Genomic DNA, 24,178 nt, shown 5'->3' with positions numbered 1-24,178 from the left:
ATATGATTTGCTCTGAATAAAAAAGTTGAAGTATCTTGAGAGTAAACTAGGAGCATAAATATCTGTTATCCTTCATCTCAAGTGATGCTGCCTTATCAGAAGCACAAGCTATCACAGTCATTGCATTTTTATCCCTGATTTTATGTTCAGACATCTTGAATTTCATTATGACACTTGAACAGATATATTGTTTGAATCAGTAATTAACCAGACAAACCCTACCATTGGTTCATACACCTTTTTGATCATGCCACTTGAATATCCAAGGACATCAACTGAAGTATTGCAGGGGGCATATTAACAATCTTTACATAATTACATTTAATTGTTACAGTCATATATTCCTCGTCATAAAAATACTGGCTCCCCTTTTCTTCCATGCACTAAAGACAATGTGGAATCATTACAAAGAATCACTATGAAAATATATTTCAATATTATCTATTCTATGAAGTATGAAGCAGCAAATCTTATGATTCTTTTTCATTACCAGATCCATGGAGAAATGAGAACAAAGCCTCTCACCTCACTGGCAATCTCCCTGGAGGCTTTGGCAGACTGAATGGGAATGGCATCAAAACGCAAATCATAGCCCTTCTTCTTTGACTCCTCCAAGGCCAGTTTGTACATTTTCTGTGAGAAAAAAAAACCTCAATCAAGTTTCAAAAACAAAATTGCATTCCAGTTGAGCACATCAGAGTATTCAAGTCCCTAAACAATATTGTTGATTTTCAGGCAACTTTAACATCTTTAGCTCAGCTCTACATTCACTAGAAAATAAAAAACTGTGGATTTCAAAGACCTTGAAATTTTATTGTAGATGTCTGGAAAATGGAAATCATTTAGAGAAGGCAAAGCAAAAGTTAAAAAGTTATTTCCACACCTTGCTGTATAAATAATTTCTAATTTATGGGAGATAATATATTTCAATAGTTCAATTAGATATCCAGGAGTTCCATTTCTGGAACAACTCTGGTTTCAGACCATTTGTGAAAATAAACAACCTGACAATATTTTACCGTTAACTAAAAGTCAGGGATGACAAAAGCGTACTTGTCAGAAGTACAAGTTAATTGTCTCAGATTTCAGCTGCACTCACCTCACTGTAGTTCACTCGGTTCTGTTTGGCCAGCAGGATTTCTGGGGTGTCAGGCATGACATGAATCGAGGTCTTGTCTTTGTTCCACGCTTCAGTGTACAAACGCTAAAAAAGAAAACAGGAAGAGATGGATAGGGCATTCAAAACCAGGTAAATATTTCAATAGTCAAGGTAAACACAGGCCATAGCAGATGAAAATATAGGAAATGTAACAAGGATAATCAGTTGGTAATTAGGAAGAGATAGTATTAAGAAAAGGAGGATTGACTTGTGGAAATATAACACTTAAAAAACATTACATTGATTAAGGAGAAGGAATAAACCAATGAGCATTGCTTGTGCTCAGATCATTCCCAGTCCTGCCTGCAGGGCTGAGGCAGACACCTCTGATGTGTCACCCAGAGGGATCAGGACCCACCTTGTTCATGGTGTCTGCATTCTGCTTGGCCAACACCATCTCCAGGGAATCCGTGACACTGGTGAACTTGATGGTGTCCGGATGCTGGCGGTAAATTTTGTCACTCAGGATCTCCCCTGCTCTCTTGGCTTTCTCAACTTCCAAGGAACCAATTGGGACCCAGCCAATGCCCCGCAGCCATTCCAGGTCAGATTTGTAGCAGTTCTGTTAAAAAATGGAAAAAAATCACCCACATGGGTTATTCTATCAATAACAATAATGCAAATTACACAGTGAATAGTTCACCAGTAAGTAACCTCACTATCAACTTAACAAATAATTTAAATAAATTCAAAGCACAAGATAAAATACAGAAAAAACAAGTGAATTTGCACTACATTAAGGGTGAAACCATGATCCAACTTTCACAGAATGGCCAATGATAGATAGCAATTCTGGAGTTAGAGGATTTTATTGAAGCATCAATTAGTTAACATATCCTGTTGGAGAGCTCAGTTTCAATCAGCCACAAAATTTAAAAAGAAATCTCAAAATGTTGGCTCTACCACATCAGAACAAGATGACCTGATACAATTATGTAAAATATCAAATACATTCCTCAGCAAAACTTAAATGCCAGAGAACTCACATCACTCTGGAGCTCATAGGCTTGCTTGGCGTGGATCACGTCGTTCTGGTCAGGCAGACAGATCCACTGGTGCAGGTAGTGCCGGTAGTCGGCGTCGCTCACCAGCTGCTGGCACTTCTTGGCCAGCACAATTCCCAGCATGTCCACGGGGCTGCTGAACCTTGTCTTGGTCTTCTCAAAGTCCTTCTTGTACTCCCTGTCACTCTGGATCTTGGCCACGTGCATCGACCACATCATCTTGGGGTCGTCCTCGATGTTCCTGGCCCCAATGTGGTGGCCCAGCTGCTTCCGATATCCTTCCTTGTACTTGTACTGAAACACAAACCAAAATATTACATTTCTGTATCACCTATAAATATCAGTTATTCATATTAAATATTTCTAACAATAACTTTTCCAAACTTATCTATAACCTACCATTACAAAAAAAACCCAAACAGTCAAATCAATTCTCATGCTAATAATATTCTAGGACTAAAGTTTTTTGCTACTTGAGTTAGAGCCCTAAACAGAAATTTTTTATCATTTTGCTTTTGAAGAGATGTGTTTTACTAATATTAGTGAGAAATAATCCTGGTCTTATTAAATGCATTTAATCCTTATTATATACAATGATACACATACTGTAAATACTTATCTACACATATAGGGTTATGAGCCATACAGCTACCATGAAAGTAGCATTATATTGTTCTTATAATTAGCAACATTTATTTTTTTAAACATACATGATAATTTATTTGCAAAAATCTGTTACTTAAGGTCACAGTTTAACTGCAGTGCCTTTTACAGGATCCAGCTGATAATTTTCAAGTTGCAGAGGAGAGAATTCAACACAGAAAGAAACAAAGAGTTAGATTCTTACATCACTGGCAATTTGCCTGGATGCTTTGGCTGATTGGATGGGGATGGCATCAGCTCTCAAATCATAGCCTTTCTTCTTTGAATCTTCCATGGCCTGTCTATATTGTTTCTAGAGGAAGAATTAAACAATGGGACTCATGTAAGTTCCATATGTTATAGTCTATGCAAAACAATTTGCTTGGAAGTAGATCTAATAATTGTGTTTAGACTTATTACACCCAGGTTTATCTACCTTTAACTCAAAACCTCAGATCAGTAGCTGATACAAATTCATGTCAAAGGAAGACCTTTGCTAAATATATTTGTTAATTAATTTTTATTTTACTATTTTAAATAATGTAACATTGACCACAATTTAGAGCTAAACTTTTCTTCTATACAAATGGAGTAAAACTTACTTTTTAAAACCACTGATATGGCTTACTGATGTGAACTTGTTTGCCTAAAAAAATGTTGAACACTGGCATCACACCTTTTCAGAACTATGCTGGTAATTACATTTCTGGTATTAATTTTCGCCTTCCCAACATTATGCACAATGGCAGAAATTACTCCCCAAAATTCAGTGGAAACATACAACTTGTGTGGAATTTATGGAATTCCTTCTCACCAGTGCTCACTGTTCGATGTATGCACTACTACAAATATACAAACAATATTTTTAAAGTCACATTTTTTTTTATAAATATGGGAGTTACTTAAGGAAACTGACAGTGCCATCTCTAGAAGGTTTCCCAGAACATTCCTGATCCAGCCATGACACAGAGCAGTTACATTTGGAGAGCTCCCACACTCACCAGACTGTAGTTTTTCTTGTTCTCTCTTGCCAGTGTGATTTCAGGCGTATCAGGCATGATGTGGATTTGTGTCTTGTCTTTATCCCAGGCCTCAGTATACAAACGCTGCAGGAGAAACACAGCAGAATATTTGGAGACATTCACAATTCATACTTTTGACAAATTCACTTGGTAATACTCAAGGAAGATATTATTAAATCAGCTCTTGATGAAAACAAGTTTCACATTAATCACCAAAAACTGAACATACATTTTTACAGCCTTAGAGTGCTGAAATCTCTCAGCACAGGCACAGGTCTGTGGCCCCAGTACTGACTCAGGGGTTTAGGCAGAGACTGTTGATGAGTTACCTGATCAAATCCAGACTCACCTTGTTCATGGTGTCTGCATTCTGCTTGGCCAACACCATTGGGAGAGAATCTGGGATGCTGGTGAATTTGATGGTGTCTGGATGCTGGCGGTAAATTTTGTCACTCAGGATCTCCCCTGCTCTCTTGGCTTTCTCAACTTCCAAGGAACCAATTGGGACCCAGCCAATGCCCCGCAGCCACTCCAGGTCAGATTTGTAGCAGTTCTGTTACAAAATATAAAGGCACCAGTTAAAAAATTCCCCTTTATATGTAAATCAGCATTTAAATAAATTTGAATTCCCTTCTATGAAGGATGATATGGAGCCAATTCCGCTATTTGGCTGCACATAAACCTTCATAATGCTCTGACATTCAGATTCCTTCACTCCTCAAAATATAATGGCCTTGGCTTGGAACAGGGAAAAAAAACCACAATGTGAAAAGATACTATATGACAGCAAATACTCTAGTTTATATTTCAAGGAAATTACAACCATTCCAGGAGTCCAGAGCTGATCAGCAAGTACTCACATCACTCTGTAGCTCGTAGGCTTCCTTGGCATGAATCACATCATTCTGGTCAGGCAGACAAGTCCATTCATGGAGGTAGTGCCGGTAATCGGCATCACTGACCAGCTCCTGGCATTTCTTGGCCAACACCACTCCCAGCATGTCCACAGGGCTGCTGAACCTTGTCTTGGACTTCTCAAAGTCCTTCTTGTATTCCCTGTCACTCTGGATCTTGGCCACGTGCATCGACCACATCATCTTGGGGTCATCCTCGATGTTCCTGGCCCCAATGTGGTGGCCCAGCTGTTTGCGATAACCTTCCTTGTACTTGTACTGTGGACAAAATATGTTCACTGAGTGTTAGTTTAGGATTTTTTATGTGGCCAAGACTCCTGTGGCATCACCTCCAGAAAACACAGAGCTGAAGCCACAGAGATTTTAAAGAGAGAAAAAGACTCAGCCCATTGTGTGCCACAATTGGCTGCTGTGCACTCACATCACTGGCGATGTCCCGGGAAGCTTTGGCAGACTTGATGGGAATGGCATCTGCCCGCATGTCGTAGCCCTTCTTCTTCTCCTCCTCCATCGCCTGCTTGTACAGTTTCTGGAACAGACACCACCAGGCCCTCAGACAATGCTGCTGCCCGGACATGGCAGCAACCAGGGACACACACTGCACCCCCAACAACCACCCACCTCGCTGAAGTTCACTTTGTTCTGCTGGGCCAGCAGGATCCCAGGGGTGTCCGGCATGATGTGAATGCTGGTTTTGTCCTTCTCCCAGGCTGAGATGTACGAGCGCTGGGAAAGGAGGACAAGAGGAAACAAGAACACACAGGTTTAGCAAAACAAACTCAATCAGCAAATCAGGTCCACAAACCAAAGCAAGGGGCCTCTACTTTGCACCGACCCAGAAACTCCTGCCCTTTCACCAAACCTTTCTAATGCTTCACCCTTTTTTCCACACCGTACCCCATTACTACTCTAACCATGCAAACAAAAATTTAATGTTAAACAAGGAACACAAATCCCTGAGGCAAGTGGGATTTTTTCCCCTTGCACAACCTGGGCCTTGGAAGGACATAGAATAACATCCTGGGAAAGAAGGTGCTCATGTCCTTCAGAATGCAAACACAAAGAAATCTCACTTGGTCCATGATTTTAGAGTTATGCTTTGCCAGCACCATGGGCATTGAGTCAGGAAGGCTGGTGAATTTGATGGTGTCTGGGTGCTGACGATACTTCTTGTCACTCAGGATCTCACTCGCCCTCTTGTTCTTCTCAACGTCCAGTGATCCAATTGGGGACCAGCCAATGCCCCTCAGCCACTGCAGGTCAGACTTGTACACATTCTGGAAGGACAGGAAAGGACACAACCAGCTCAGCAACCTCCTCACTCCAAGCAACCTCATCTCCTACCACGGGAACTTGGCTTAATGGAGCACGTTCCACTTGGTCAACCCACCAGCCTGTGCCACAAAAGTGACTCTGGATAAGCTCAGCTCCCAAAAACCTGTCTCTCTGCCCCTGCAACATCACAAGAGGCTATCAAACAGTCCACAAATCTTCTCCCTCTACCTTCTTGGTATTGCCAGCAAAGACCTATACAATTTCTCAATCTGCATCTGGCAGAGAAATTGGAGGAGACTTTTATATCATAACCTAAGGCTCTTCACACCATTCTCAGCTGCACAATTTCTTGCCTATGCGAACTCTTGGTTCTCCCGAAAAAAAGGATTTTAATTCCCTCAACCTTCCCGCACCACAAAGACCTCCTCAAAAAGAATAGACAGACCAAGGCTGTGACACAGCCAGTAAAGAACAACTTACATCACTCTGCAGGTCATACACTGTCTTGGCATGGACAACATCATTCTGGTCAGGCAGGCACGTCCAGCGGTGCAGAGGGTGCCGGTAATCCGCATCACTGACCAGCTCCTGGCATTTCTTGGCCAGCACAATTCCCAGCATGTCCACAGGGCTGCTGAAGTTGGTCTTGGACTTCTCAAAGGCTTTCTTGTACTCCCTGTCACTCTGGATCTTGGCCACGTGCATCGACCACATCATCTTGGGGTCATCCTCGATGTTCCTGGCCCCAATGTGGTGGCCCAGCTGTTTGCGATAACCTTCCTTGTACTTGTACTGTGGACAAAATATGTTCACTGAGTGTTAGCTTAGGGGTTTCATATGACCCCGGCAGCCCCTGTGTCAAGAATTTCAGAAAATAGAGCAGGTGAAGCCACAGAGATTTTACAGAAAGAAAGGATCCAGCCCCATTGTGTGCCATGAGGGCTGCTGTGCACTCACATCACTGGCGATGTCCCGGGAAGCTTTGGCAGACTTGATGGGAATGGCATCTGCCCGCATGTCGTAGCCCTTCTTCTTCTCCTCCTCCATCGCCTGCTTGTACAGTTTCTGGAACAGACACCACCAGGCCCTCAGACAACGCTGCTGCCCAGGCATGGCAGCAGACAGGGATGGAACCTGAACCCCCAACAAGCACCCACCTCGCTGAAGTTCACTTTGTTCTGCTGGGCCAGCAGGATCCCAGGGGTGTCCGGCATGATGTGAATGCTGGTTTTGTCCTTCTCCCATGCTGAGATGTACGAGCGCTGGGAAAGGAGGACAAGAGGAAACAAGAACACACAGGTTTAGCAAAACAAACTCAATCAGCAAATCAGGTCCACAAACCAAAGCAAGGGGCCTCTACCTTGCACCAACCCAGAAACTCCTGCCCTTTCACCAAACCTTTCTAATGCTTCACCCTTTTCCACATTGCAACCCATTACTGCTCCAAACACAAAAAAAGAGTTTTATCTCAAACAAGGAACATAAATCCCTGAGGTAAGTGGGATTTTTCCCCTTGCACAACCTGGGCCTTGGAAGGCCATAGAACAACATCCTGAGAAAGGAAGGTGCTCATTTCCTTCAGAATGCAAACTCAAGGAAATCTCACTTGGTCCATGATTTTGGAGTTGTGCTTTGCCAGCACCATGGGCATTGAGTCAGGAAGGCTGGTGAATTTGATGGTGTCTGGGTGCTGACGATACTTCTTGTCACTCAGGATCTCACTCGCCCTCTTGTTCTTCTCAACGTCCAGTGATCCAATTGGGGACCAGCCAATGCCCCTCAGCCACTGCAGGTCAGACTTGTACACATTCTGGAAGGACAGGAAAGGCCACAAAGCAACTTAGCAAATTCCTCACTCCAAGCAACCTCATCTCCTACCACAGTATGCTCTACCAAATGGAACACGTTTTCCCTAGGTCAACCCACCGGACACCAGGAATGGGACGCCCATGAACATCAGCTCCCCACACATGGTTCCCCACTCTTGCAACAGCACAAGTACCTGCCAAAGAAATCACCACCCTCCCTCTCCATCTTCTCAGTATCCCCAGCAAAGACCTTCTCCATTTGACATTCTGTAGGTGGCAGAGGCATGGGAGGTGCATTACATCACCCAAGACACCCTGTACCATGTACTTGCACCCAGAGCTTGCCTCTGCTACTCTTGGTCCTCCAAAGGAAAGTATTTTCCCCTGTAGGCCTTCCCTTGCCTTACTGTACTGAAGGTCTCAGCCACAACTCTCCCCATAAAATGTTCATGGCAAGAAAGGATTCTTCTGTGGCCATGATGCATGACCACACACAAACATCATCACTGACTGTCCATGTCAAGAAGTGCCCAACACAATCTCAGTCCCTCAGAGTCAGCCAAGAATTATTATCCCCACAAGGACCCAACCCTTCCAGCAGAGGAGCAGAACACAAGAGAGACTTGTGGTTGCAACACAGCTAGTAAAGAACAACTCACATCACTCTGCAGGTCATACACTGTCTTGGCATGGACAACATCATTCTGGTCAGGCAGGCACGTCCAGCGGTGCAGAGGGTGCCGGTAATCCGCATCACTGACCAGCTCCTGGCATTTCTTGGCCAGCACAATTCCCAGCATGTCCACGGGGCTGCTGAAGTTGGTCTTGGACTTCTCAAAGGCTTTCTTGTATTCCCTGTCACTCTGGATCTTGGCCACATGCATAGACCACATCATCTTGGGGTCATCCTCAATGTTCCTGGCCCCAATGTGGTGGCCCAGCTGTTTGCGATACCCTTCCTTGTACTTGTACTATGGACAAAAAAATGTTCACTGAGTGTTAGTTTTGGGCTTTTTATGTGGAAAAGACCCCTGCAGCACTACCTCCAGAAAACACAGAGCTGAAGCCACAGAGGTTTTAAAGAGAGAAAAGACTCAGCCCATTGTGAGCCACAATTGGCTGCTGTGCACTCACATCACTGGCGATGTCCCGGGAAGCTTTGGCAGACTTGATGGGAATGGCATCTGCCCGCATGTCGTAGCCCTTCTTCTTCTCCTCCTCCATCGCCTGCTTGTACAGTTTCTGGAACAGACACCACCAGGCCCTCAGACAATGCTGCTGCCCAGGCATGGCAGCACCCAGGGATGGAACCTGAACCCCCAACAACCACCCACCTCGCTGAAGTTCACTTTGTTCTGCTGGGCCAGCAGGATCCCAGGGGTGTCCGGCATGATGTGAATGCTGGTTTTGTCCTTCTCCCAGGCTGAGATGTACGAGCGCTAGGAAAGGAGGACAAGAGGAAACAAGAACACACAGGTTTAGCAAAACAAACTCAATCAGCAAATCAGGTCCACAAACCAAAGCAAGGGGCCTCTACTTTGCACTGACCCAGTAACACTTTTGCTTTCCCCAAACCTTTCTAATACTTCAACCTTTCCTTTTTACGCTGTACCTCATCACAGCTCCAAAAGAGTGTTTTATCTCAAACAAGGAACACAAATCCCTGAGGCAAGAGGATGCAATATCCCCCCTGAAGAACCCAGGCCATGGAAGGACAATGAACAACATCCTGGGAAAGGAAGGTGCTCATTTCCTTCAGAATGCAAACTCAAGGAAATCTCACTTGGTCCATGATTTTGGAGTTGTGCTTTGCCAGCACCATGGGCATTGAGTCAGGAAGGCTGGTGAATTTGATGGTGTCTGGGTGCTGACGATACTTCTTGTCACTCAGGATCTCACTCGCCCTCTTGTTCTTCTCAACGTCCAGTGATCCAATTGGGGACCAGCCAATGCCCCTCAGCCACTGCAGGTCAGACTTGTACACATTCTGGAAGGACAGGAAAGGACACAACCAGCTCAGCAACCTCCTCACTCCAAGCAACCTCATCTCCTAGCACGGGAAGCTCCACTTAATGGAGCACGTTCCACTGGGTCAACCCTCCAGCCACCCATTCAGTGGCTGCACCCATCTTCTACGGCTCTTCATACCATTTTCATCTGCACCCAGGACTTCCCAATCTGTGGTTCTCCCGAAAATTAAGATTTCAATCTGTTGCCCTTCCCCTGACACACAGACCCCCTCCTCCAGCCACAAAAAGAACCCAGGACAGACAGCCCAAGGCTGTGGCACAGCCAGTAAAGAATAACTCACATCACTCTGCAGGTCATACACTGTCTTGGCATGGACAACATCGTTCTGGTCGGGCAGGCATGTCCAGCGGTGCAGAGGGTGCCGGTAATCCGCATCACTGACCAGCTCCTGGCATTTCTTGGCCAACACAATTCCCAGCATGTCCACGGGGCTGCTGAAGTTGGTCTTGGACTTCTCAAAGGCTTTCTTGTACTCCCTGTCACTCTGGATCTTGGCCACATGCATTGACCACATCATCTTGGGGTCATCCTCGATGTTCCTGGCCCCAATGTGGTGGCCCAGCTGTTTGCGATACCCTTCCTTGTACTTGTACTGTAGGAAAAAACAGTATGCAGTGGGTATTATTTTAGTTTTTTTCACATTCCTAGCAACCCATGTGGCATCACCTCCAGCCAATTTATCAGCTGAAACCACAGAGAATTTAGACTGTGAAAGTGTTCAGCTGATGACCTACAGTGTACAGCTAGAAAAGAATCCACACAATATCCTTCTGATTAAATTCACATTTTCCAAGACTCTCCCTGGCCTATATATTTAGAGCTACTGGTCAGTAACTGAGAGGAAGAAAAGTCTCTAAAACATAAAAGGCATACCAAAGACGTGAAGTTCAATACCCCCTATATAAAGAATAATTTACTGATCTTCATGCACAATGGCCAAATCAACTCTTACGGAAACTAATGAGGGAATAAAATGTAACTACATAAAGACTTCTGGAAAGATTAAACAAAGACAGCAAATACATACAGCAATGCAATTTTGTATTAACACATATGAATACAAAAAATTGGGGGTTTTTTATACAGCTTTAATTTTTAAATGAAAGCTTGGTTTGGGTTTTCTTTCCTCATGCACAGCTCAGCTGTGTAGCTGCAGAGTTAGGGCCATGCAGACAGGCAGTGCTGAGGGCAACCCAATACCAGAACTCCAGCCTGTTGCATGAGGAGATGCACTCACAAGACCAGGAGGAACCCTGCTTTGAGCTATGGCCATCATCCAACTCCCACAGCTACTCCTCAACACAACCTAGACCTTCCCTTGCAACAGTGCACATCCATAACTTGCAGGGACAGCTACAGGTGGACAGTGTGAACAAATACTTTGATGGACAACTAAAAGGCAGAGACAGGTAATGGATTTGTTGCCTCCATTTGGCTCAGTTGCAAACCCTGGGTTCAACTGCCAGCACGTGGCCCCCATGTGACAGCCACAAGGGCTGCTGTGCACTCACATCACTGGCGATGTCCCGGGAAGCTTTGGCAGACTTGATGGGAATGGCATCTGCCCGCATGTCGTAGCCCTTCTTCTTCTCCTCCTCCATCGCCTGCTTGTACAGTTTCTGGAACAGACACCACCAGGCCCTCAGACAACGCTGCTGCCCGGACATGGCAGCACCCAGGGACACACACTGCACCCCCAACAACCACCCACCTCGCTGAAGTTCACTTTGTTCTGCTGGGCCAGCAGGATCCCAGGGGTGTCCGGCATGATGTGAATGCTGGTTTTGTCCTTCTCCCAGGCTGAGATGTACGAGCGCTGGGAAAGGAGGACAAGAGGAAACAAGAACACACAGGTTTAGCAAAACAAACTCAATCAGCAAATCAGGTCCACAAACCAAAGCAAGGGGCCTCTACTTTGCACCAACCTAGAAACTCCTACCCTTTCACCAAACCTTTCTAATGCTTCACCCTTTTTTCCACACTGTACCCCATTACTACTCTAACCATGCAAACAAAAATTTAATGTTAAACAAGGAACACAAATCCCTGAGGCAAGTGGGATTTTTTCCCCTTGCACAACCTGGGCCTTGGAAGGGCATAGAAAAACATCCTGGGAAAGGAAGGTGCTCATTTTCTTCAGATTGCAAACTCAAGGAAATCTCACTTGGTCCATGATTTTGGAGTTGTGCTTTGCCAGCACCATGGGCATTGAGTCAGGAAGGCTGGTGAATTTGATGGTGTCTGGGTGCTGACGATACTTCTTGTCACTCAGGATCTCACTCGCCCTCTTGTTCTTCTCAACGTCCAGTGATCCAATTGGGGACCAGCCAATGCCCCTCAGCCACTGCAGGTCAGACTTGTACACATTCTGGAAGGACAGGAAAGGACACAACCAGCTCAGCAACCTCCTCACTCCAAGAAATCCCAACTCCTAACAATGGATGTTCTCCTGAGTGGGGGCACGTTCCACTGGGTCAACCCACCAGCTACCCATTCAGTGTTTGGACCCATCCCCTGAGGCTCCCCACTGCCCTCAGTGTTTGTCTTTCCCAAGTGCTGGTTCTCCATAAGAAAAAACTTGACTCCATTGCCCTTTCCCTGCCACACAGACCCCTCCTTCAAAACTAGGACAGGACAGACAGCCCAAGGCTGTGGCACAGCCAGTAAAGAACAACTCACATCACTCTGCAGGTCATACACTGTCTTGGCATGGACAACATCGTTCTGGTCAGGCAGGCACGTCCAGCGGTGCAGAGGGTGCCGGTAATCGGCATCACTGACCAGCTCCTGGCATTTCTTGGCCAACACCACTCCCAGCATGTCCACGGGGCTGCTGAACCTTGTCTTGGACTTCTCAAAGTCCTTCTTGTACTCCCTGTCACTCTGGATCTTGGCCACGTGCATCGACCACATCATCTTGGGGTCATCCTCGATGTTCCTGGCCCCAATGTGGTGGCCCAGCTGTTTTCTGTATGCAGTTTTGTACTTGTACTAATTGAACACAGAAAAAACAATTAACACTTCTTTCCAAGCTGCCATTTCAGTTTCTCTGTTGTTAATACAGTCGTTAATAGTTTTGAATCTAACATATTTTAATTTGCTTCTGTTTTTCCCCCAAACTTTTAGCATTTGTTATTATATCCAGGAGATATCATGGAATTTCTCATATCTATATACTACCATCTTTATATTATTTTATTTAATTTAATTAGTTCCACAACACGAAGAATTACACAACCTTTGATATGGGCAGCAACACAAGAGTGTTAAAATTTTACATGTCTCCTCCTGTTAAATATAAACCATTTTTCTCCAAAATTATGTGCCCCCTCTGTGCCCCACTCTGATTTTCTCTCTGCCAGACCCACCTCGCTGGCTATGTCTCGGGATGCCTTGGCTGCCTGGAGGGGGATGGCATCAGGAGGGAGGTCGTAGCCTTTCTTCTTCAGCTCTTCATATCCTACTTTGTAACGTTTCTATAAGAGAAGGATTCAAAGGAATTAATGCAGATAATACTCTCTAGAGAGTTTTTCAATGCTACAATTTTCTACCTCTGGCTATTAAAAAGAAAGCATGGGTTTCCAAACACAGTTTACTTAATTAAATTAAACTCTATACCATACTATTGATGACAGGTATTTTGTACCCTTGGATATAAAATATTTTAAAATTACAATTTAAATGTTTTCTGATTATTTCATTGAAGATCAAAATTTTCTTTTAGTGAATTCATTAATCTGAGTTATTCCCAGAGCTTTCTGTAGAGGTGTGTAATACAACCCTGTGATTCTCTATACCCAGTTTCAAATGCAAACTTACATCACTTGTGTTAATCAAGTTTGATTTAGCCAACAAAATTTCAGGAGTATCAGGCATGATGTGAACCTTAGTCTTGTCCTTGTTCCAAGCTTCCCTGTAGAGTATCTGAAAGAGACACAAACAAAAACCTGGTCTGATCCAAGATTCACCTGCCCAGCAGTAATTTCAGTTCACCTTTTCTCTAAATTAGCAAAGAAAAGATATACTAAGCAAGAATTAGGGATGTAAACAAAATAAGATACTAAAATCAAATAATACAATGACTTCTTACCAAAATACAACCTTTTTTTCTTCTTTACATCCATGTAATGCCACGGAAACAGCATTAAAATAATAGATTTACATACTGCTTGCTAAAGGTCTTATTTGCAGTTATACTGAGTAAATTATATCAGCGCTCAAGATCTTCATCTTCTGAACAAGGCACAAAGGGCAGTGAGGCCCTGACTATAAACACCTGCTATCTGGATATTTTAAGTGCATGTTCTGAACCAGAGATCCATTTAAAAATGTGTATTAACATATTCATTTACTGAATCCCACATTCTGTCTCTAGAGGCTACTTACATCACTCCTATTTTTGGCATTAGATTTTGCCAAAACAACATCCATGGCATCTGGGATACTTGTGAACTTAATCGTGTCTGGGTGCTGCCTGTACTTCTTGTCACTCAGTATTTCAGAAGCTTTCTTGTTCTTTTCAGCTTCCAGAGATCCCAAAGGACTCCATCCAATGCCTCTGAGCCACTGTAGATCTGACTTATACAGGTTCTGTTAAGGGTGAAAATCAAAACCATAGCAGATTATTTCACTGTTCATTGATGAAACCCTATGAAAAGTCTAACTGTCAGTTTAGCTCCAATCTGATCTACACTGATATCCAAAGCGAGTCATCAAAGATACTTTCCAATCAGCAGTAATTACTGTACATGGAAATAAATTAAACCCCAAGGGAGCTTACATCACTCTGCAGCTCGTTGACCCTCTTTGCCTCGGTGACATCGACCTGGTCTGGCAGACAAGTCCAGCGGTGCGGTATGTGTTTGTAGTCCACATCACTGACCAGCTCCTGACACTTCTTGGCTAGAAGGAAGCCCAGCATATCCACAGGCATATTGAACTTGGTCTTCCACTTTTCAAAGTCTTTCTTGTACTCCCTCTCACTCTGCATTTTAGCTACTTGCATGGACCACAACATCTTGGGGTCATCCTGCAGGCTGCGGAACCCGATGTGATGTCCCTGCTGCTTGCGGTATCCTTCTTTGTACTTGAACTGCAATGGCAAAGGTGGCACCACTCAAACCACAAGTAAGTGACAAAACACCAATGTATTCCCTCATCTTAATGCTCCTCATGAAATTAACCCTGGAAGTGTCCAAGCCCAGGTTGGGTGGGGCTTGGAGCAACCTGGGATAGCGGAGTGTGGCCCTGCCCACAGAAAGGGGGGAACTGAATAATCCTTAATTGTCCCTTCCAACACAAACCATTTTGTGATTCTATGAGTCTATAAATAAGCAACTTGTTATGGGCTCTCATGTTAAAGTTTTAACAGCCCTTTGACTAATGTGCATGACTTGATGTCAGTGAATGCTCTCCCTGGGAAAGAAAGAGCCCTTGGAAAGGGAGAGAGCGTGGCAATAGGAATAGTCTCCAGTGGCATCTGACTCTGAACTCCCTAATTCTAACACACTGAAATATTTTGATGAATAGCATCATCAACAATGAAAAATTGTGAAATACAAAAATACTTAAAGCACAGGAAACATTTTCCAATGATGAATAAAATATATTCTTTATTATATATAGAATTAATAAACTCCCTATGCCTAAAAATAAAACAAATGCAGGAGTTGTATTTGTACCAAGTTATGGTAACAGCAGTCCACGTGTCACATCTGTTTCAGAATTGTAATGAGGATTTCACTGGACAGGCACTGGGCTCAGCTAACTGGACCAAATTTCCTGCTGCTCTGAAAATGAAGCAGCCAAAAGAGCAGAAAACTCCTCCTTTTCTATGACCAGCCATGAATGGACCAAGCTTTGGACTTGTTAAGATGCCATTAACCCTTGTTAAACTGGACAAAAACAGCTCAGGAAGGAGTTTTGTCAGTAATGTTGGTTTTGACTCCAAGCTACACCTTAGCAGAGAAGTGTATGTCAATTTACTATGACTCTGTAGGTTATAATCACCAGGTCAGTGCATGTCACACTGAGTTAAAATGCTGCTTACATCACTTGCAATGTCCCTCGAAGCCTTGGCAGCTTTCACTGACATGGCTTCAGGTGTGAGGTCATAGCCTTTCTTTATCATTTCCTCCCAGCCAAGCTTGTAGAGTTTCTAAAATTGAAAACAATATTAATTAAAACCAGCAATATGTACGTCCCCTGCTATTTAGATACACTAATGATACAAATTCTGGTCACCCCACAGGCTTCAGTTATGAGAGCAGGGCTGCTAGAGTGGGAACTGAGAAATAGGATACTGATAAACAAGGAATACTGGTCTTCCAAGGCTTAGGAGAGGGACTAAATAGTTTTTCACCATTCAGCAGCTTCCTACTATAGCTTATTTTGATATGAAACCCACCTGGAGAATTTGAAACACATACTTCTGAGATAAGTGAACACTTTTTGGTTGGCTTAACAAAATTTTAATAAGGTTTTCATGAAGCCATTTAACAGTCAAGTCAGTTTGTGCACAGCTGATTTTAAGTACAGGCATCCTTAAGTCAAAGATTTGCCTCTGAGCAATGACGCAAAGCAAAACCTGAGTGTTTTCTACTGGCACAACTGTCACTTTCTCCTATCTGAAAGCGAGACAAAAGCTGGAATCACTGCATCTACTTCTTCCCATAGGTTAGGTTAAAAATATACAAAATTAACTTGTAACTTTATAGTAAGGAATTTTTAAAATGACTGAATTCTATGCAAAGCATAGAGTATGGACTATGTACTTCCAGACCTCAAAAGCAGGACTTATATTTTCCACACATTATAATGCAATTTAGTCTGTTAGTTTGCTAGCCTGAAGCTGGTACTTATTTAACTCTGAAAATATTACTCACATAAAATTCTTGCCTGTGTTCTTAAATCTCCAGTAGATATTAATTTAAAATGTTGATAAGATGTATCAAAATACTCTACCTGGCTGTAGTTTGTCTTGTTCTGTTTGGCCTGTAGAATATCTGGTGTGTCTGGCATCACATGGACCTGAGTTTTATCCTTCTCCCAGGCTTCAGTATAAGCATGCTATGGACAGAAAGTTACATCAGATGTGTTAATATAAATGACAAAAGATGGTTCTTCCAGGGTTTTCACCTTTCCATTTGGATATAGATGAGTAAAAAGGTGAATGTGCTCACTCAGATTTATTTTACAAATTAATGATCTTGTCCAGAATAAGCTGAATTATTGTCCAGTCTTGCCTCTAATGAAACCAAACTATCAAGATTTTCAGGACCAGTCATTTCTATGTAAGAATGGGATGAATAGAGGTTGGAGAAAAATGAGAAGAGATTTCTTTAAGCAATGCTGTTTCATTGAGAAGAAAAGATGAAAAAAGAGGAGCCTGTGACAGTTGTTTTTCCCAGGGGAACGCTGCCACATAAAGGTGTGACAGAGATTTACAGAGTGGTTATTGGAATGGATGAGATGTGAATGCCTGCCTGGCTTTTCCCCTAAATACTCACTTTGTTCATGATATTTGCATTCTGCTTGGCAAGGACCAGGTCCATGGCATCGTTCTGTTTGGTGAAGCGGAACATGCTGGGGTGCTGGCGGTACTTCCGATCGCTCGCAATCTCCGTGGCTTTCTTTGATTTCTCCACATCCAGAGAACCAATGGGACTCCAACCAATCCCCCTGAACCACTCCTTGTAGTCCTGCTTGTACTCATTCTGCCAAAGAGGACACAAAAGCAAAGTTGACAATTACAAACAGCTCATACAGAATAAACCAGTTCTTTCCAAAACAAAGCTGTGATGGAAAAACAAAAGCCACAAAAAGAAGACAGCTCATAAAAAATAATCCTGTCCTTTCCAAACTGCAGCCATGATGTGAAAATAAAAGTCTCAAGAAGAAAACTTACATCGCTTTGGATCTGATTCATGTTTCTGTACAGCTCCAGACTCATTGCATCTGGCAGGAGCATGTACTGGTGGATCAGGCGTTTGTAGTTGGTGTTGGTGACACGGTCCTGGGCCTCCTTGGCTGCCACCACACTGAGGGCATCAGAAGGTGTCTGGTAATGAGTCTTGCTCGCCTCATAGGCCTTCTTGTACTCCCTGTCCGACTGCATCTTGGCCACTTGCATGCAATGGACGAGTTTGGGATCATCCTGGAGGCTGCGGAAGCCGACGAGTTTCCCTTTGTCCTTTTCATACCCTAATTTGTATTTATACTGGAAGAGAACAGAAACAGAGACTTTGATTCATTTCGATTTGAAATTAAGGAAAAAATTCTTCCTTATGAGGGTGCTGAGGCCCTGGCACAGGGTGCCCAGAGAAGCTGTGGCTGCCCCTGGATCCCTGGAAGGCCACTTGGAGCACCCTGGGATAGTGGAAGCTGTCCCTGGCCATTTTTTCTCCCAAGAACTTACATCACTGGCAATATCCCTCGAAGCTTTGGCAGCTTTGACAGGAATAGCATCAGCCCTGAGATCATATCCTTTCTTCCTGGTTTCTTCAAATGAGGATCTGTACATTTTCTGCAAAAGGAAAAAGAAACATCTTTTAAAAAAGCAAAAATTTAGTTTTGCTTTCCACATGCACAAATATCGGTGAAAAGTTACACCTATGAGGATGTCATCTTAAAAAATAAAAAGATATTAAAATGTCTATTTCTGCCCACATTGCAGATATGCATTATTACAAGCAAAACTGTATTTAGCATATGCAGATTTAACAAGTGTTTACCAAAACCAGTCCATAATGTCATCTTTTACCAAAAAAAAAAACCACGTGCTACCTGCACTTTGAACCCTGTACACAACCTTGTGCACGGGGAAATAAAATAATCAATAATAAAATAATAAATACAGTAACAAACATGAACAGTACTCCAAGTCTACTGTATTTTGTTAGCAACTGTTATATTTTAATGGTCTGCATGAACACTTCACATGACTATAAATATGGCTTTTTCTTGGCAATTCTGGGAATCTAATTTTGGGAAAGGAAGCAGGGAAAAGGAAAATTAATAGGTTTTGCAGAATTACAACAGGTTAGCAAAGTGAGATTTTGCATGCTCTCATCTCACTTATTCCTAATCAAAAAATAAGAGCAATGTCATGGTCCTACAAACAATACTCACTTCACTTAAATTGAATGCATTTGCTTTTGCCAAAACAATCTGTGGAATATCTGGAGTGATGTGAATTTTCTTTTTGTCTTCTTCCCAGGCTTGTTTGTACTTGTGCTGGAAGGATGAAAATAGAGACCTCAACATCTGTTGTTATTATTAAATAAAACAATTTAAAATACTATTTTCCACTTGAAATCCAAACTGCCTTGACAATGTTGTGTTACTGCCACCAGAGCAACATTTATCTTTTTATTTTAGCACTTAAAGCACATTCATTAGCTACAGAATAAAATCATGTTTTCTAAAGCTCTGCATACAGTAGGGTTGACTATTAAATCAGATGTAGATTGTTGCCCACTTCTGAAATGAATTCTGATGAGCACTTTCTTACCTCATCCATGATTTTGGCATTATTTAAAGCCAAGACCATGTTCATGGAATCCATAGGAACAGAGTATTTCAACTTGTCTGGATGCTGGCGATATTTCTTCTCACTCACAATTTCCATGGCTTTTTTGTTCTTCTCAGCTTCCAGGGAACCCAGTGGGAGCCACCCAACACCCTTCATAGTTTCATCATACTCTGCTTTGTATTGATTCTGCAGGCAGAAAGTAGATAAAAAACAATATGAAGCATAAAATAGTTCATAAATTTAAAAGTACAAGATAAAATGTATTAAGGAAAAGTGAAGCTTTTCCTGTCTTGGTCTGCACATAACTATTGCTCCTGAAGAGCCTAATGGAGTAAATATTCATAAATTTGCTTGTTTCTAAGCTCAAATTCGTTAATGACATATTTCAGAGTCTAGGAAAAATAAAACTGCTGTAATTGTTGAAAAACTTGTATAATTTACTACATTTTCATAGACACCTGACCTAATTCCACTAACAAAATAATACTATTTATCTTACAGTGTTTTTTCATAAACTAAGCACCTTTGTATTCACAATGCAGAGGCTGAAGAACCTCTTACTTACATCACTTTGTAACTGCATCATGTTTTTGGCCAACTCAATGCTCATAGCATCTGGCAGGACGTTGTAGGTGTGGATTAAGTTCTTGTAGTTTGCATTGGTAGCCACTTCCTGAGCTTTCTTGGCTGCCACCACGCTGACCATGTCAACTGGAGTGTGGAAGTTAGTCTTGGCCTTCTCATAACCCTTTTTGTACTCCCTGTCAGACTGCATCTTGGCCACCTGCATGAAGTGCACCAGCTTGGGGTCGTCCTCCAGGCTGCGGAAGCCGATGTGCTTCCCTTTGGCCTTCTCGTAGGCCAGTTTGTATTTATACTGAGAGAGAAAAGAGAAAGAACAGCAAAAACCTCAATTAAAAAATGCAGCATTATGCTCTGTTTTATCACTGAAAAGACAGATCACAAGACCTCAGGTTTAGTAATTTAATTTGAATAAAAGTCATGGAATGGTATCACACAACCAGACTCACATCACTGGCGATGTCCCTGGAGCTCTTGGCTGCTTTTATTGGAATTGCATCTGGCTGCAAGTCATAACCCTTCTTCTTGTCCTCCTCCCATCCAGCTTTGTAAAGTTTCTAAGTACAGATGTGAAAGAGAAGAGGCGTCATGAAGGCAGAAGTCTGAAGTTAAACATTTTCAAACAAGGCATTAAAATGACAGCCAGGCACTGGAGTCCCACGGCGAGCACAGCTACTCACATCACTCATGGTCATCTGGTTCACTTTGCACTGCAGGATTTCTGGGGTGTCTGGCATCACATGAATGCTGGTCTTCTCTTTGTTCCACTTATCTGTGTACAGCCTCTGCAATTACAAAGGAATTGTTAGCATTGAAAAGGTACTGAACTCATGCAATAAGAGTTTGCTTTTGTTCTGCTCGTTTGCAATAAATAGTATTTCCTAGAAATATTATTAGCACCAGAAATGACCTTCACAGAGCTGCTGAGGAGCAACATTACCTTCCTCCTTTCTTTAGTATTGTAAGAAATTTGCAAAGTATGTTTTGATAACTAACAAATACTGAAACTGGAAGCTTCTTCTTCCCTGCATTAATGGGAAGCAGAATTTATCTTCACAGACATTCTTTCCATGGAAAACAAGGAATAAGGATCAGTGGTGTCCTGGATAACTAGAGACAAGTGTAAAGAACTCCACTTTCCAGGAAACTTGTACAAAACTAACACAATTCCAGGTTTTCTGCACCTCACTTATTGTGAATATGTCCTAAAGAAAAAGGATTGTCAAAGCACTATAAATCTGGAATAGAAAACTTTAATCTTTAGAAACAGAAAAAGAAACTGCCTTAATTATGAGCAGTCAGAGGCTTACCATGACCTCTCAGCGCCCAGTCTTAACCAAGGAACTACCACACCCACTGGAAATTTTAATAAGCACCATGCCCCACAGCTTTGTGAGACAAAGACCCAAACTTTGGGTCAATCCAACAACTTCCCACCTTGTTCATGGTCTTGGCATTTTGCTTTGCCAGCACTTGTTCCATGGCATCCATGGGGATGGAGAACTTGAGCTGGTCGGGATGCTGGCGGTATTTCTTCTCACTGAGAATCTCCGTGGCTTTCTTGGCCTTTTCTACATCCAGTGACTGAATTGGGACCCAGCCAACTCCTCTCAGCCAGTTATTGAAGTCAGATTTGTACAGATTCTTTAAAAAAAAAAAAAACAAGAAAAACACAGTGAGGCAAGAAAAATTAGTGTCTATACACATAAAACAGGTAAAGCCTTAAAACTTCCCCTGGACATTCATTTTTGAGAGGCAATTTAGATTTAATTAAAATTTAAGTATGATAGTCAGTATTTAAATAAAATCACAGTAATTAAAATCTTACTACAAAAATACATCAGTTAGTAAAACAGGCCCATTTTCTGAGAATATGCCAAATATGGAGAGATATAAAAAAAGTTACTTGCTAGGTAAGTTTCCTAGAACTTAATAGCTGCACTTAATTCAGATAATGTTTGGAAAATAAATGGCTTCAGACCAGTCACTTACATCCCAACCTAGTGTTAATCCAACATCATATATATTGGATTATATAAATTAATTTTTTTAGCCTTAAAACATTAATGATGTCACAAAGTCATGACGAGAATTAAAAATGGAACTGATTATTGATGACATACATCACTCTGAAGCTGCATCACATTTTTGGAGAGCTCCAGGTTCACAGCATCAGGCAGGAGGGTGTAATTGTGAATTGGCTGCTTATAGCCAGTGTTTGTCACCACTTCCTGGGCCTTCTTGGCAGCTGTCACACTGAACATATCCAGAGGAGCGTGATATTTGGTCTTGGTGACCTCATAATCCTTCTTGTATTCCCGATCCGACTGGATTTTGGCCACATTCATGTAGTGAACAAGCTTGGGATCATCCTGCAGGCTCCGGTACCCGACCTGTTTGCCTTTGTCTTTCTCGTAGGATTCCTTGTACTTGTACTAGAGACAAAGGAAAAACAGCTTTACCCACTTGGGAAAAGACACTCTGGATGTTTAGAACACTGAGTTTCAAAGTATTAATGCTGCAGCTCATTCTAGAACCTCATAAGTGGGTTTTACAACAGCACAGGATTATTTAGGTCAAAAATGAAGAGGAGTATTGGATTTTTCAGCTTGTCTTGACACCCAGTACATATCTCAACCCTCACCTGCAGCTACAAGCCCTCCCTCACCATTGTCATTGATGCAGGTGTTCAACTCCCAGGGGCATTCAGCTTTCAATTAAGACTATGATAATAATAAATTACTGAACAACCTCACCAAACAATCCAATATCCCAATATTCAATTGGGGATGTTTGAGAGGAATGAAGAGTCGCTTGTAACCTTTTGCTAAAGCAGGTCTCCAGCACAGGTAAATAATAATAAGTGATGAAATGAGGAGGGGTATGTGTTCCACTGGATGTAAATCCTACTTACATCACTTGCAATATTCCGAGAAGCTTTAGCAGCAATAATTGGAATGGCATCTGGTTTCAGATCATAGCCTTTGGCAAGGGTTTTCTTCCAGTCTGCTTTGTAGTTAGCCTTGGAGGGAAAAAAGGGAAGAGTTTGCAGGGTCAGCTAATAAAGACTTTGAGCCCATGTTCTTATTATAGGAGGTTTTATTACAGGAAAATTAAAATACCCAGTTTTGTTCATGTAATCTCAAGGAAAAAATGTTAACCTGTACACAAACTACAGTTCTGTTACAATAAATAAATCTGCTACAAAGATAACCATGAATTCCACAAGCATTTTCACACTTTTTATTTAGAACAACTCTATCAGTGGCATTTTTGGCCTTTCTTATGCAAAATCCTTTTTCATTTGACTGAACCTTCAGAAATTTCTTCCTTTTAGCTTCAAACTTAGCCTTTGTGCTCCAAAGGAACTGGAGAAAACAGCCTGGCTGTTTTTTTGTTCTTTGTTTTTTTTTTTTAATCAGTCTGGCCAGACTATTAAAATTCCAAGGCTATTGGAATTTTAATAAAGGAGATGTTGTTTTTTATCTCATTCCTGGAAAGCTGATAATGCCACCAAAAAATTTAACATCACAAAGGCAATAAAACTGATACCATCAGTGGAGAGCTTCATAGTGTTGAAATTCAAAATGTACTCACATCACTGATGTTGTAGGCATTAACTCTAGCCTGGATGAACTGGGGCACATCAGGAGGGAGGTGGTACTTGTGAATAATTTCTTCCCCTTTGGATTTATACAATATCTGCAAAGAAAAATAAAGGAAGATATTTAGCAGCCCAATTTATAGACTGTGAATTGAAAAACTATTTTAAAAAATCTGATTTCCAGGTGATGTTCTGCTGGAATAAAATTGTGAATGCACACAGCCACCTACGCTATTAAATTAAATATTAATTAATTTAATTAATTAATATTTAATTTAATATTTTATTTAATATTAATATTATATTATTTCAGGAGTGCTCTTAAAGCTGGAGGATGAAGTGAAGGTGGGCACAGGGCAGAAATTGGGAATGTCAGAGTGTTTCCAAATTTACTTACATCACTCAGCTGTTTGCTGTTGATCTCTGCTTGTTTCTGTACTGGAGAGTCAGTCACTGAAGTGAATTTGGTTTGATCAGGATGCTTTTTGTAGGTGTACTGAAAGAAGAATAAAAAATACTTGTAGAAAACGCATATAAAGTATTTTCCAAGTGTTGATAAAATAAATAAAATTATTAATAAATTAAGGACTTTTAAAGTATAAATT

The 24,178-nt window shown here is 42.0% G+C and overlaps 1 protein-coding gene across 24 annotated transcripts in view; it reads right to left on the bottom strand.

Moving 5' to 3' along the window:
• NEB (nebulin) overlaps nucleotides 1–24,178 on the bottom strand; it is a 99,633-nt gene that overhangs the window by 63,103 nt on the left and 12,352 nt on the right. For 22 of the 24 annotated variants that reach the window (XM_059852461.1, XM_059852462.1, XM_059852464.1 and 19 more), the window contains exons 17-59: nucleotides 23,971–24,069; nucleotides 23,567–23,671; nucleotides 22,884–22,991; nucleotides 22,093–22,404; nucleotides 21,407–21,613; nucleotides 20,650–20,754; nucleotides 20,419–20,526; nucleotides 19,953–20,264; nucleotides 19,367–19,573; nucleotides 18,985–19,089; nucleotides 18,272–18,379; nucleotides 17,762–18,073; nucleotides 17,364–17,570; nucleotides 16,819–16,923; nucleotides 15,905–16,012; nucleotides 14,636–14,947; nucleotides 14,242–14,445; nucleotides 13,675–13,779; nucleotides 13,224–13,331; nucleotides 12,535–12,846; nucleotides 12,020–12,223; nucleotides 11,567–11,671; nucleotides 11,367–11,474; nucleotides 10,136–10,447; nucleotides 9,608–9,811; nucleotides 9,159–9,263; nucleotides 8,959–9,066; nucleotides 8,484–8,795; nucleotides 7,623–7,826; nucleotides 7,174–7,278; nucleotides 6,974–7,081; nucleotides 6,497–6,808; nucleotides 5,815–6,018; nucleotides 5,363–5,467; nucleotides 5,163–5,270; nucleotides 4,688–4,999; nucleotides 4,177–4,380; nucleotides 3,807–3,911; nucleotides 3,011–3,118; nucleotides 2,146–2,457; nucleotides 1,518–1,721; nucleotides 1,100–1,204; nucleotides 526–633 (exon numbers count right to left, since the gene is read on the bottom strand). In XM_059852461.1, coding sequence (XP_059708444.1) covers nucleotides 526–633; nucleotides 1,100–1,204; nucleotides 1,518–1,721; nucleotides 2,146–2,457; nucleotides 3,011–3,118; nucleotides 3,807–3,911; nucleotides 4,177–4,380; nucleotides 4,688–4,999; nucleotides 5,163–5,270; nucleotides 5,363–5,467; nucleotides 5,815–6,018; nucleotides 6,497–6,808; nucleotides 6,974–7,081; nucleotides 7,174–7,278; nucleotides 7,623–7,826; nucleotides 8,484–8,795; nucleotides 8,959–9,066; nucleotides 9,159–9,263; nucleotides 9,608–9,811; nucleotides 10,136–10,447; nucleotides 11,367–11,474; nucleotides 11,567–11,671; nucleotides 12,020–12,223; nucleotides 12,535–12,846; nucleotides 13,224–13,331; nucleotides 13,675–13,779; nucleotides 14,242–14,445; nucleotides 14,636–14,947; nucleotides 15,905–16,012; nucleotides 16,819–16,923; nucleotides 17,364–17,570; nucleotides 17,762–18,073; nucleotides 18,272–18,379; nucleotides 18,985–19,089; nucleotides 19,367–19,573; nucleotides 19,953–20,264; nucleotides 20,419–20,526; nucleotides 20,650–20,754; nucleotides 21,407–21,613; nucleotides 22,093–22,404; nucleotides 22,884–22,991; nucleotides 23,567–23,671; nucleotides 23,971–24,069 — 7,611 coding nt within the window. The remainder of the gene's footprint in view (nucleotides 1–525; nucleotides 634–1,099; nucleotides 1,205–1,517; nucleotides 1,722–2,145; nucleotides 2,458–3,010; nucleotides 3,119–3,806; nucleotides 3,912–4,176; nucleotides 4,381–4,687; nucleotides 5,000–5,162; nucleotides 5,271–5,362; nucleotides 5,468–5,814; nucleotides 6,019–6,496; nucleotides 6,809–6,973; nucleotides 7,082–7,173; nucleotides 7,279–7,622; nucleotides 7,827–8,483; nucleotides 8,796–8,958; nucleotides 9,067–9,158; nucleotides 9,264–9,607; nucleotides 9,812–10,135; nucleotides 10,448–11,366; nucleotides 11,475–11,566; nucleotides 11,672–12,019; nucleotides 12,224–12,534; nucleotides 12,847–13,223; nucleotides 13,332–13,674; nucleotides 13,780–14,241; nucleotides 14,446–14,635; nucleotides 14,948–15,904; nucleotides 16,013–16,818; nucleotides 16,924–17,363; nucleotides 17,571–17,761; nucleotides 18,074–18,271; nucleotides 18,380–18,984; nucleotides 19,090–19,366; nucleotides 19,574–19,952; nucleotides 20,265–20,418; nucleotides 20,527–20,649; nucleotides 20,755–21,406; nucleotides 21,614–22,092; nucleotides 22,405–22,883; nucleotides 22,992–23,566; nucleotides 23,672–23,970; nucleotides 24,070–24,178) is intronic. The other 2 variants (XM_059852479.1, XM_059852486.1) reach the window with 1 other exon arrangement.

Source organism: Haemorhous mexicanus, chromosome 8 (genome assembly GCF_027477595.1).
Source record: "Haemorhous mexicanus isolate bHaeMex1 chromosome 8, bHaeMex1.pri, whole genome shotgun sequence".
Classification (NCBI taxonomy): domain Eukaryota; kingdom Metazoa; phylum Chordata; class Aves; order Passeriformes; family Fringillidae; genus Haemorhous; species Haemorhous mexicanus.
This window is presented reverse-complemented; position numbering and strand designations above follow the sequence as displayed.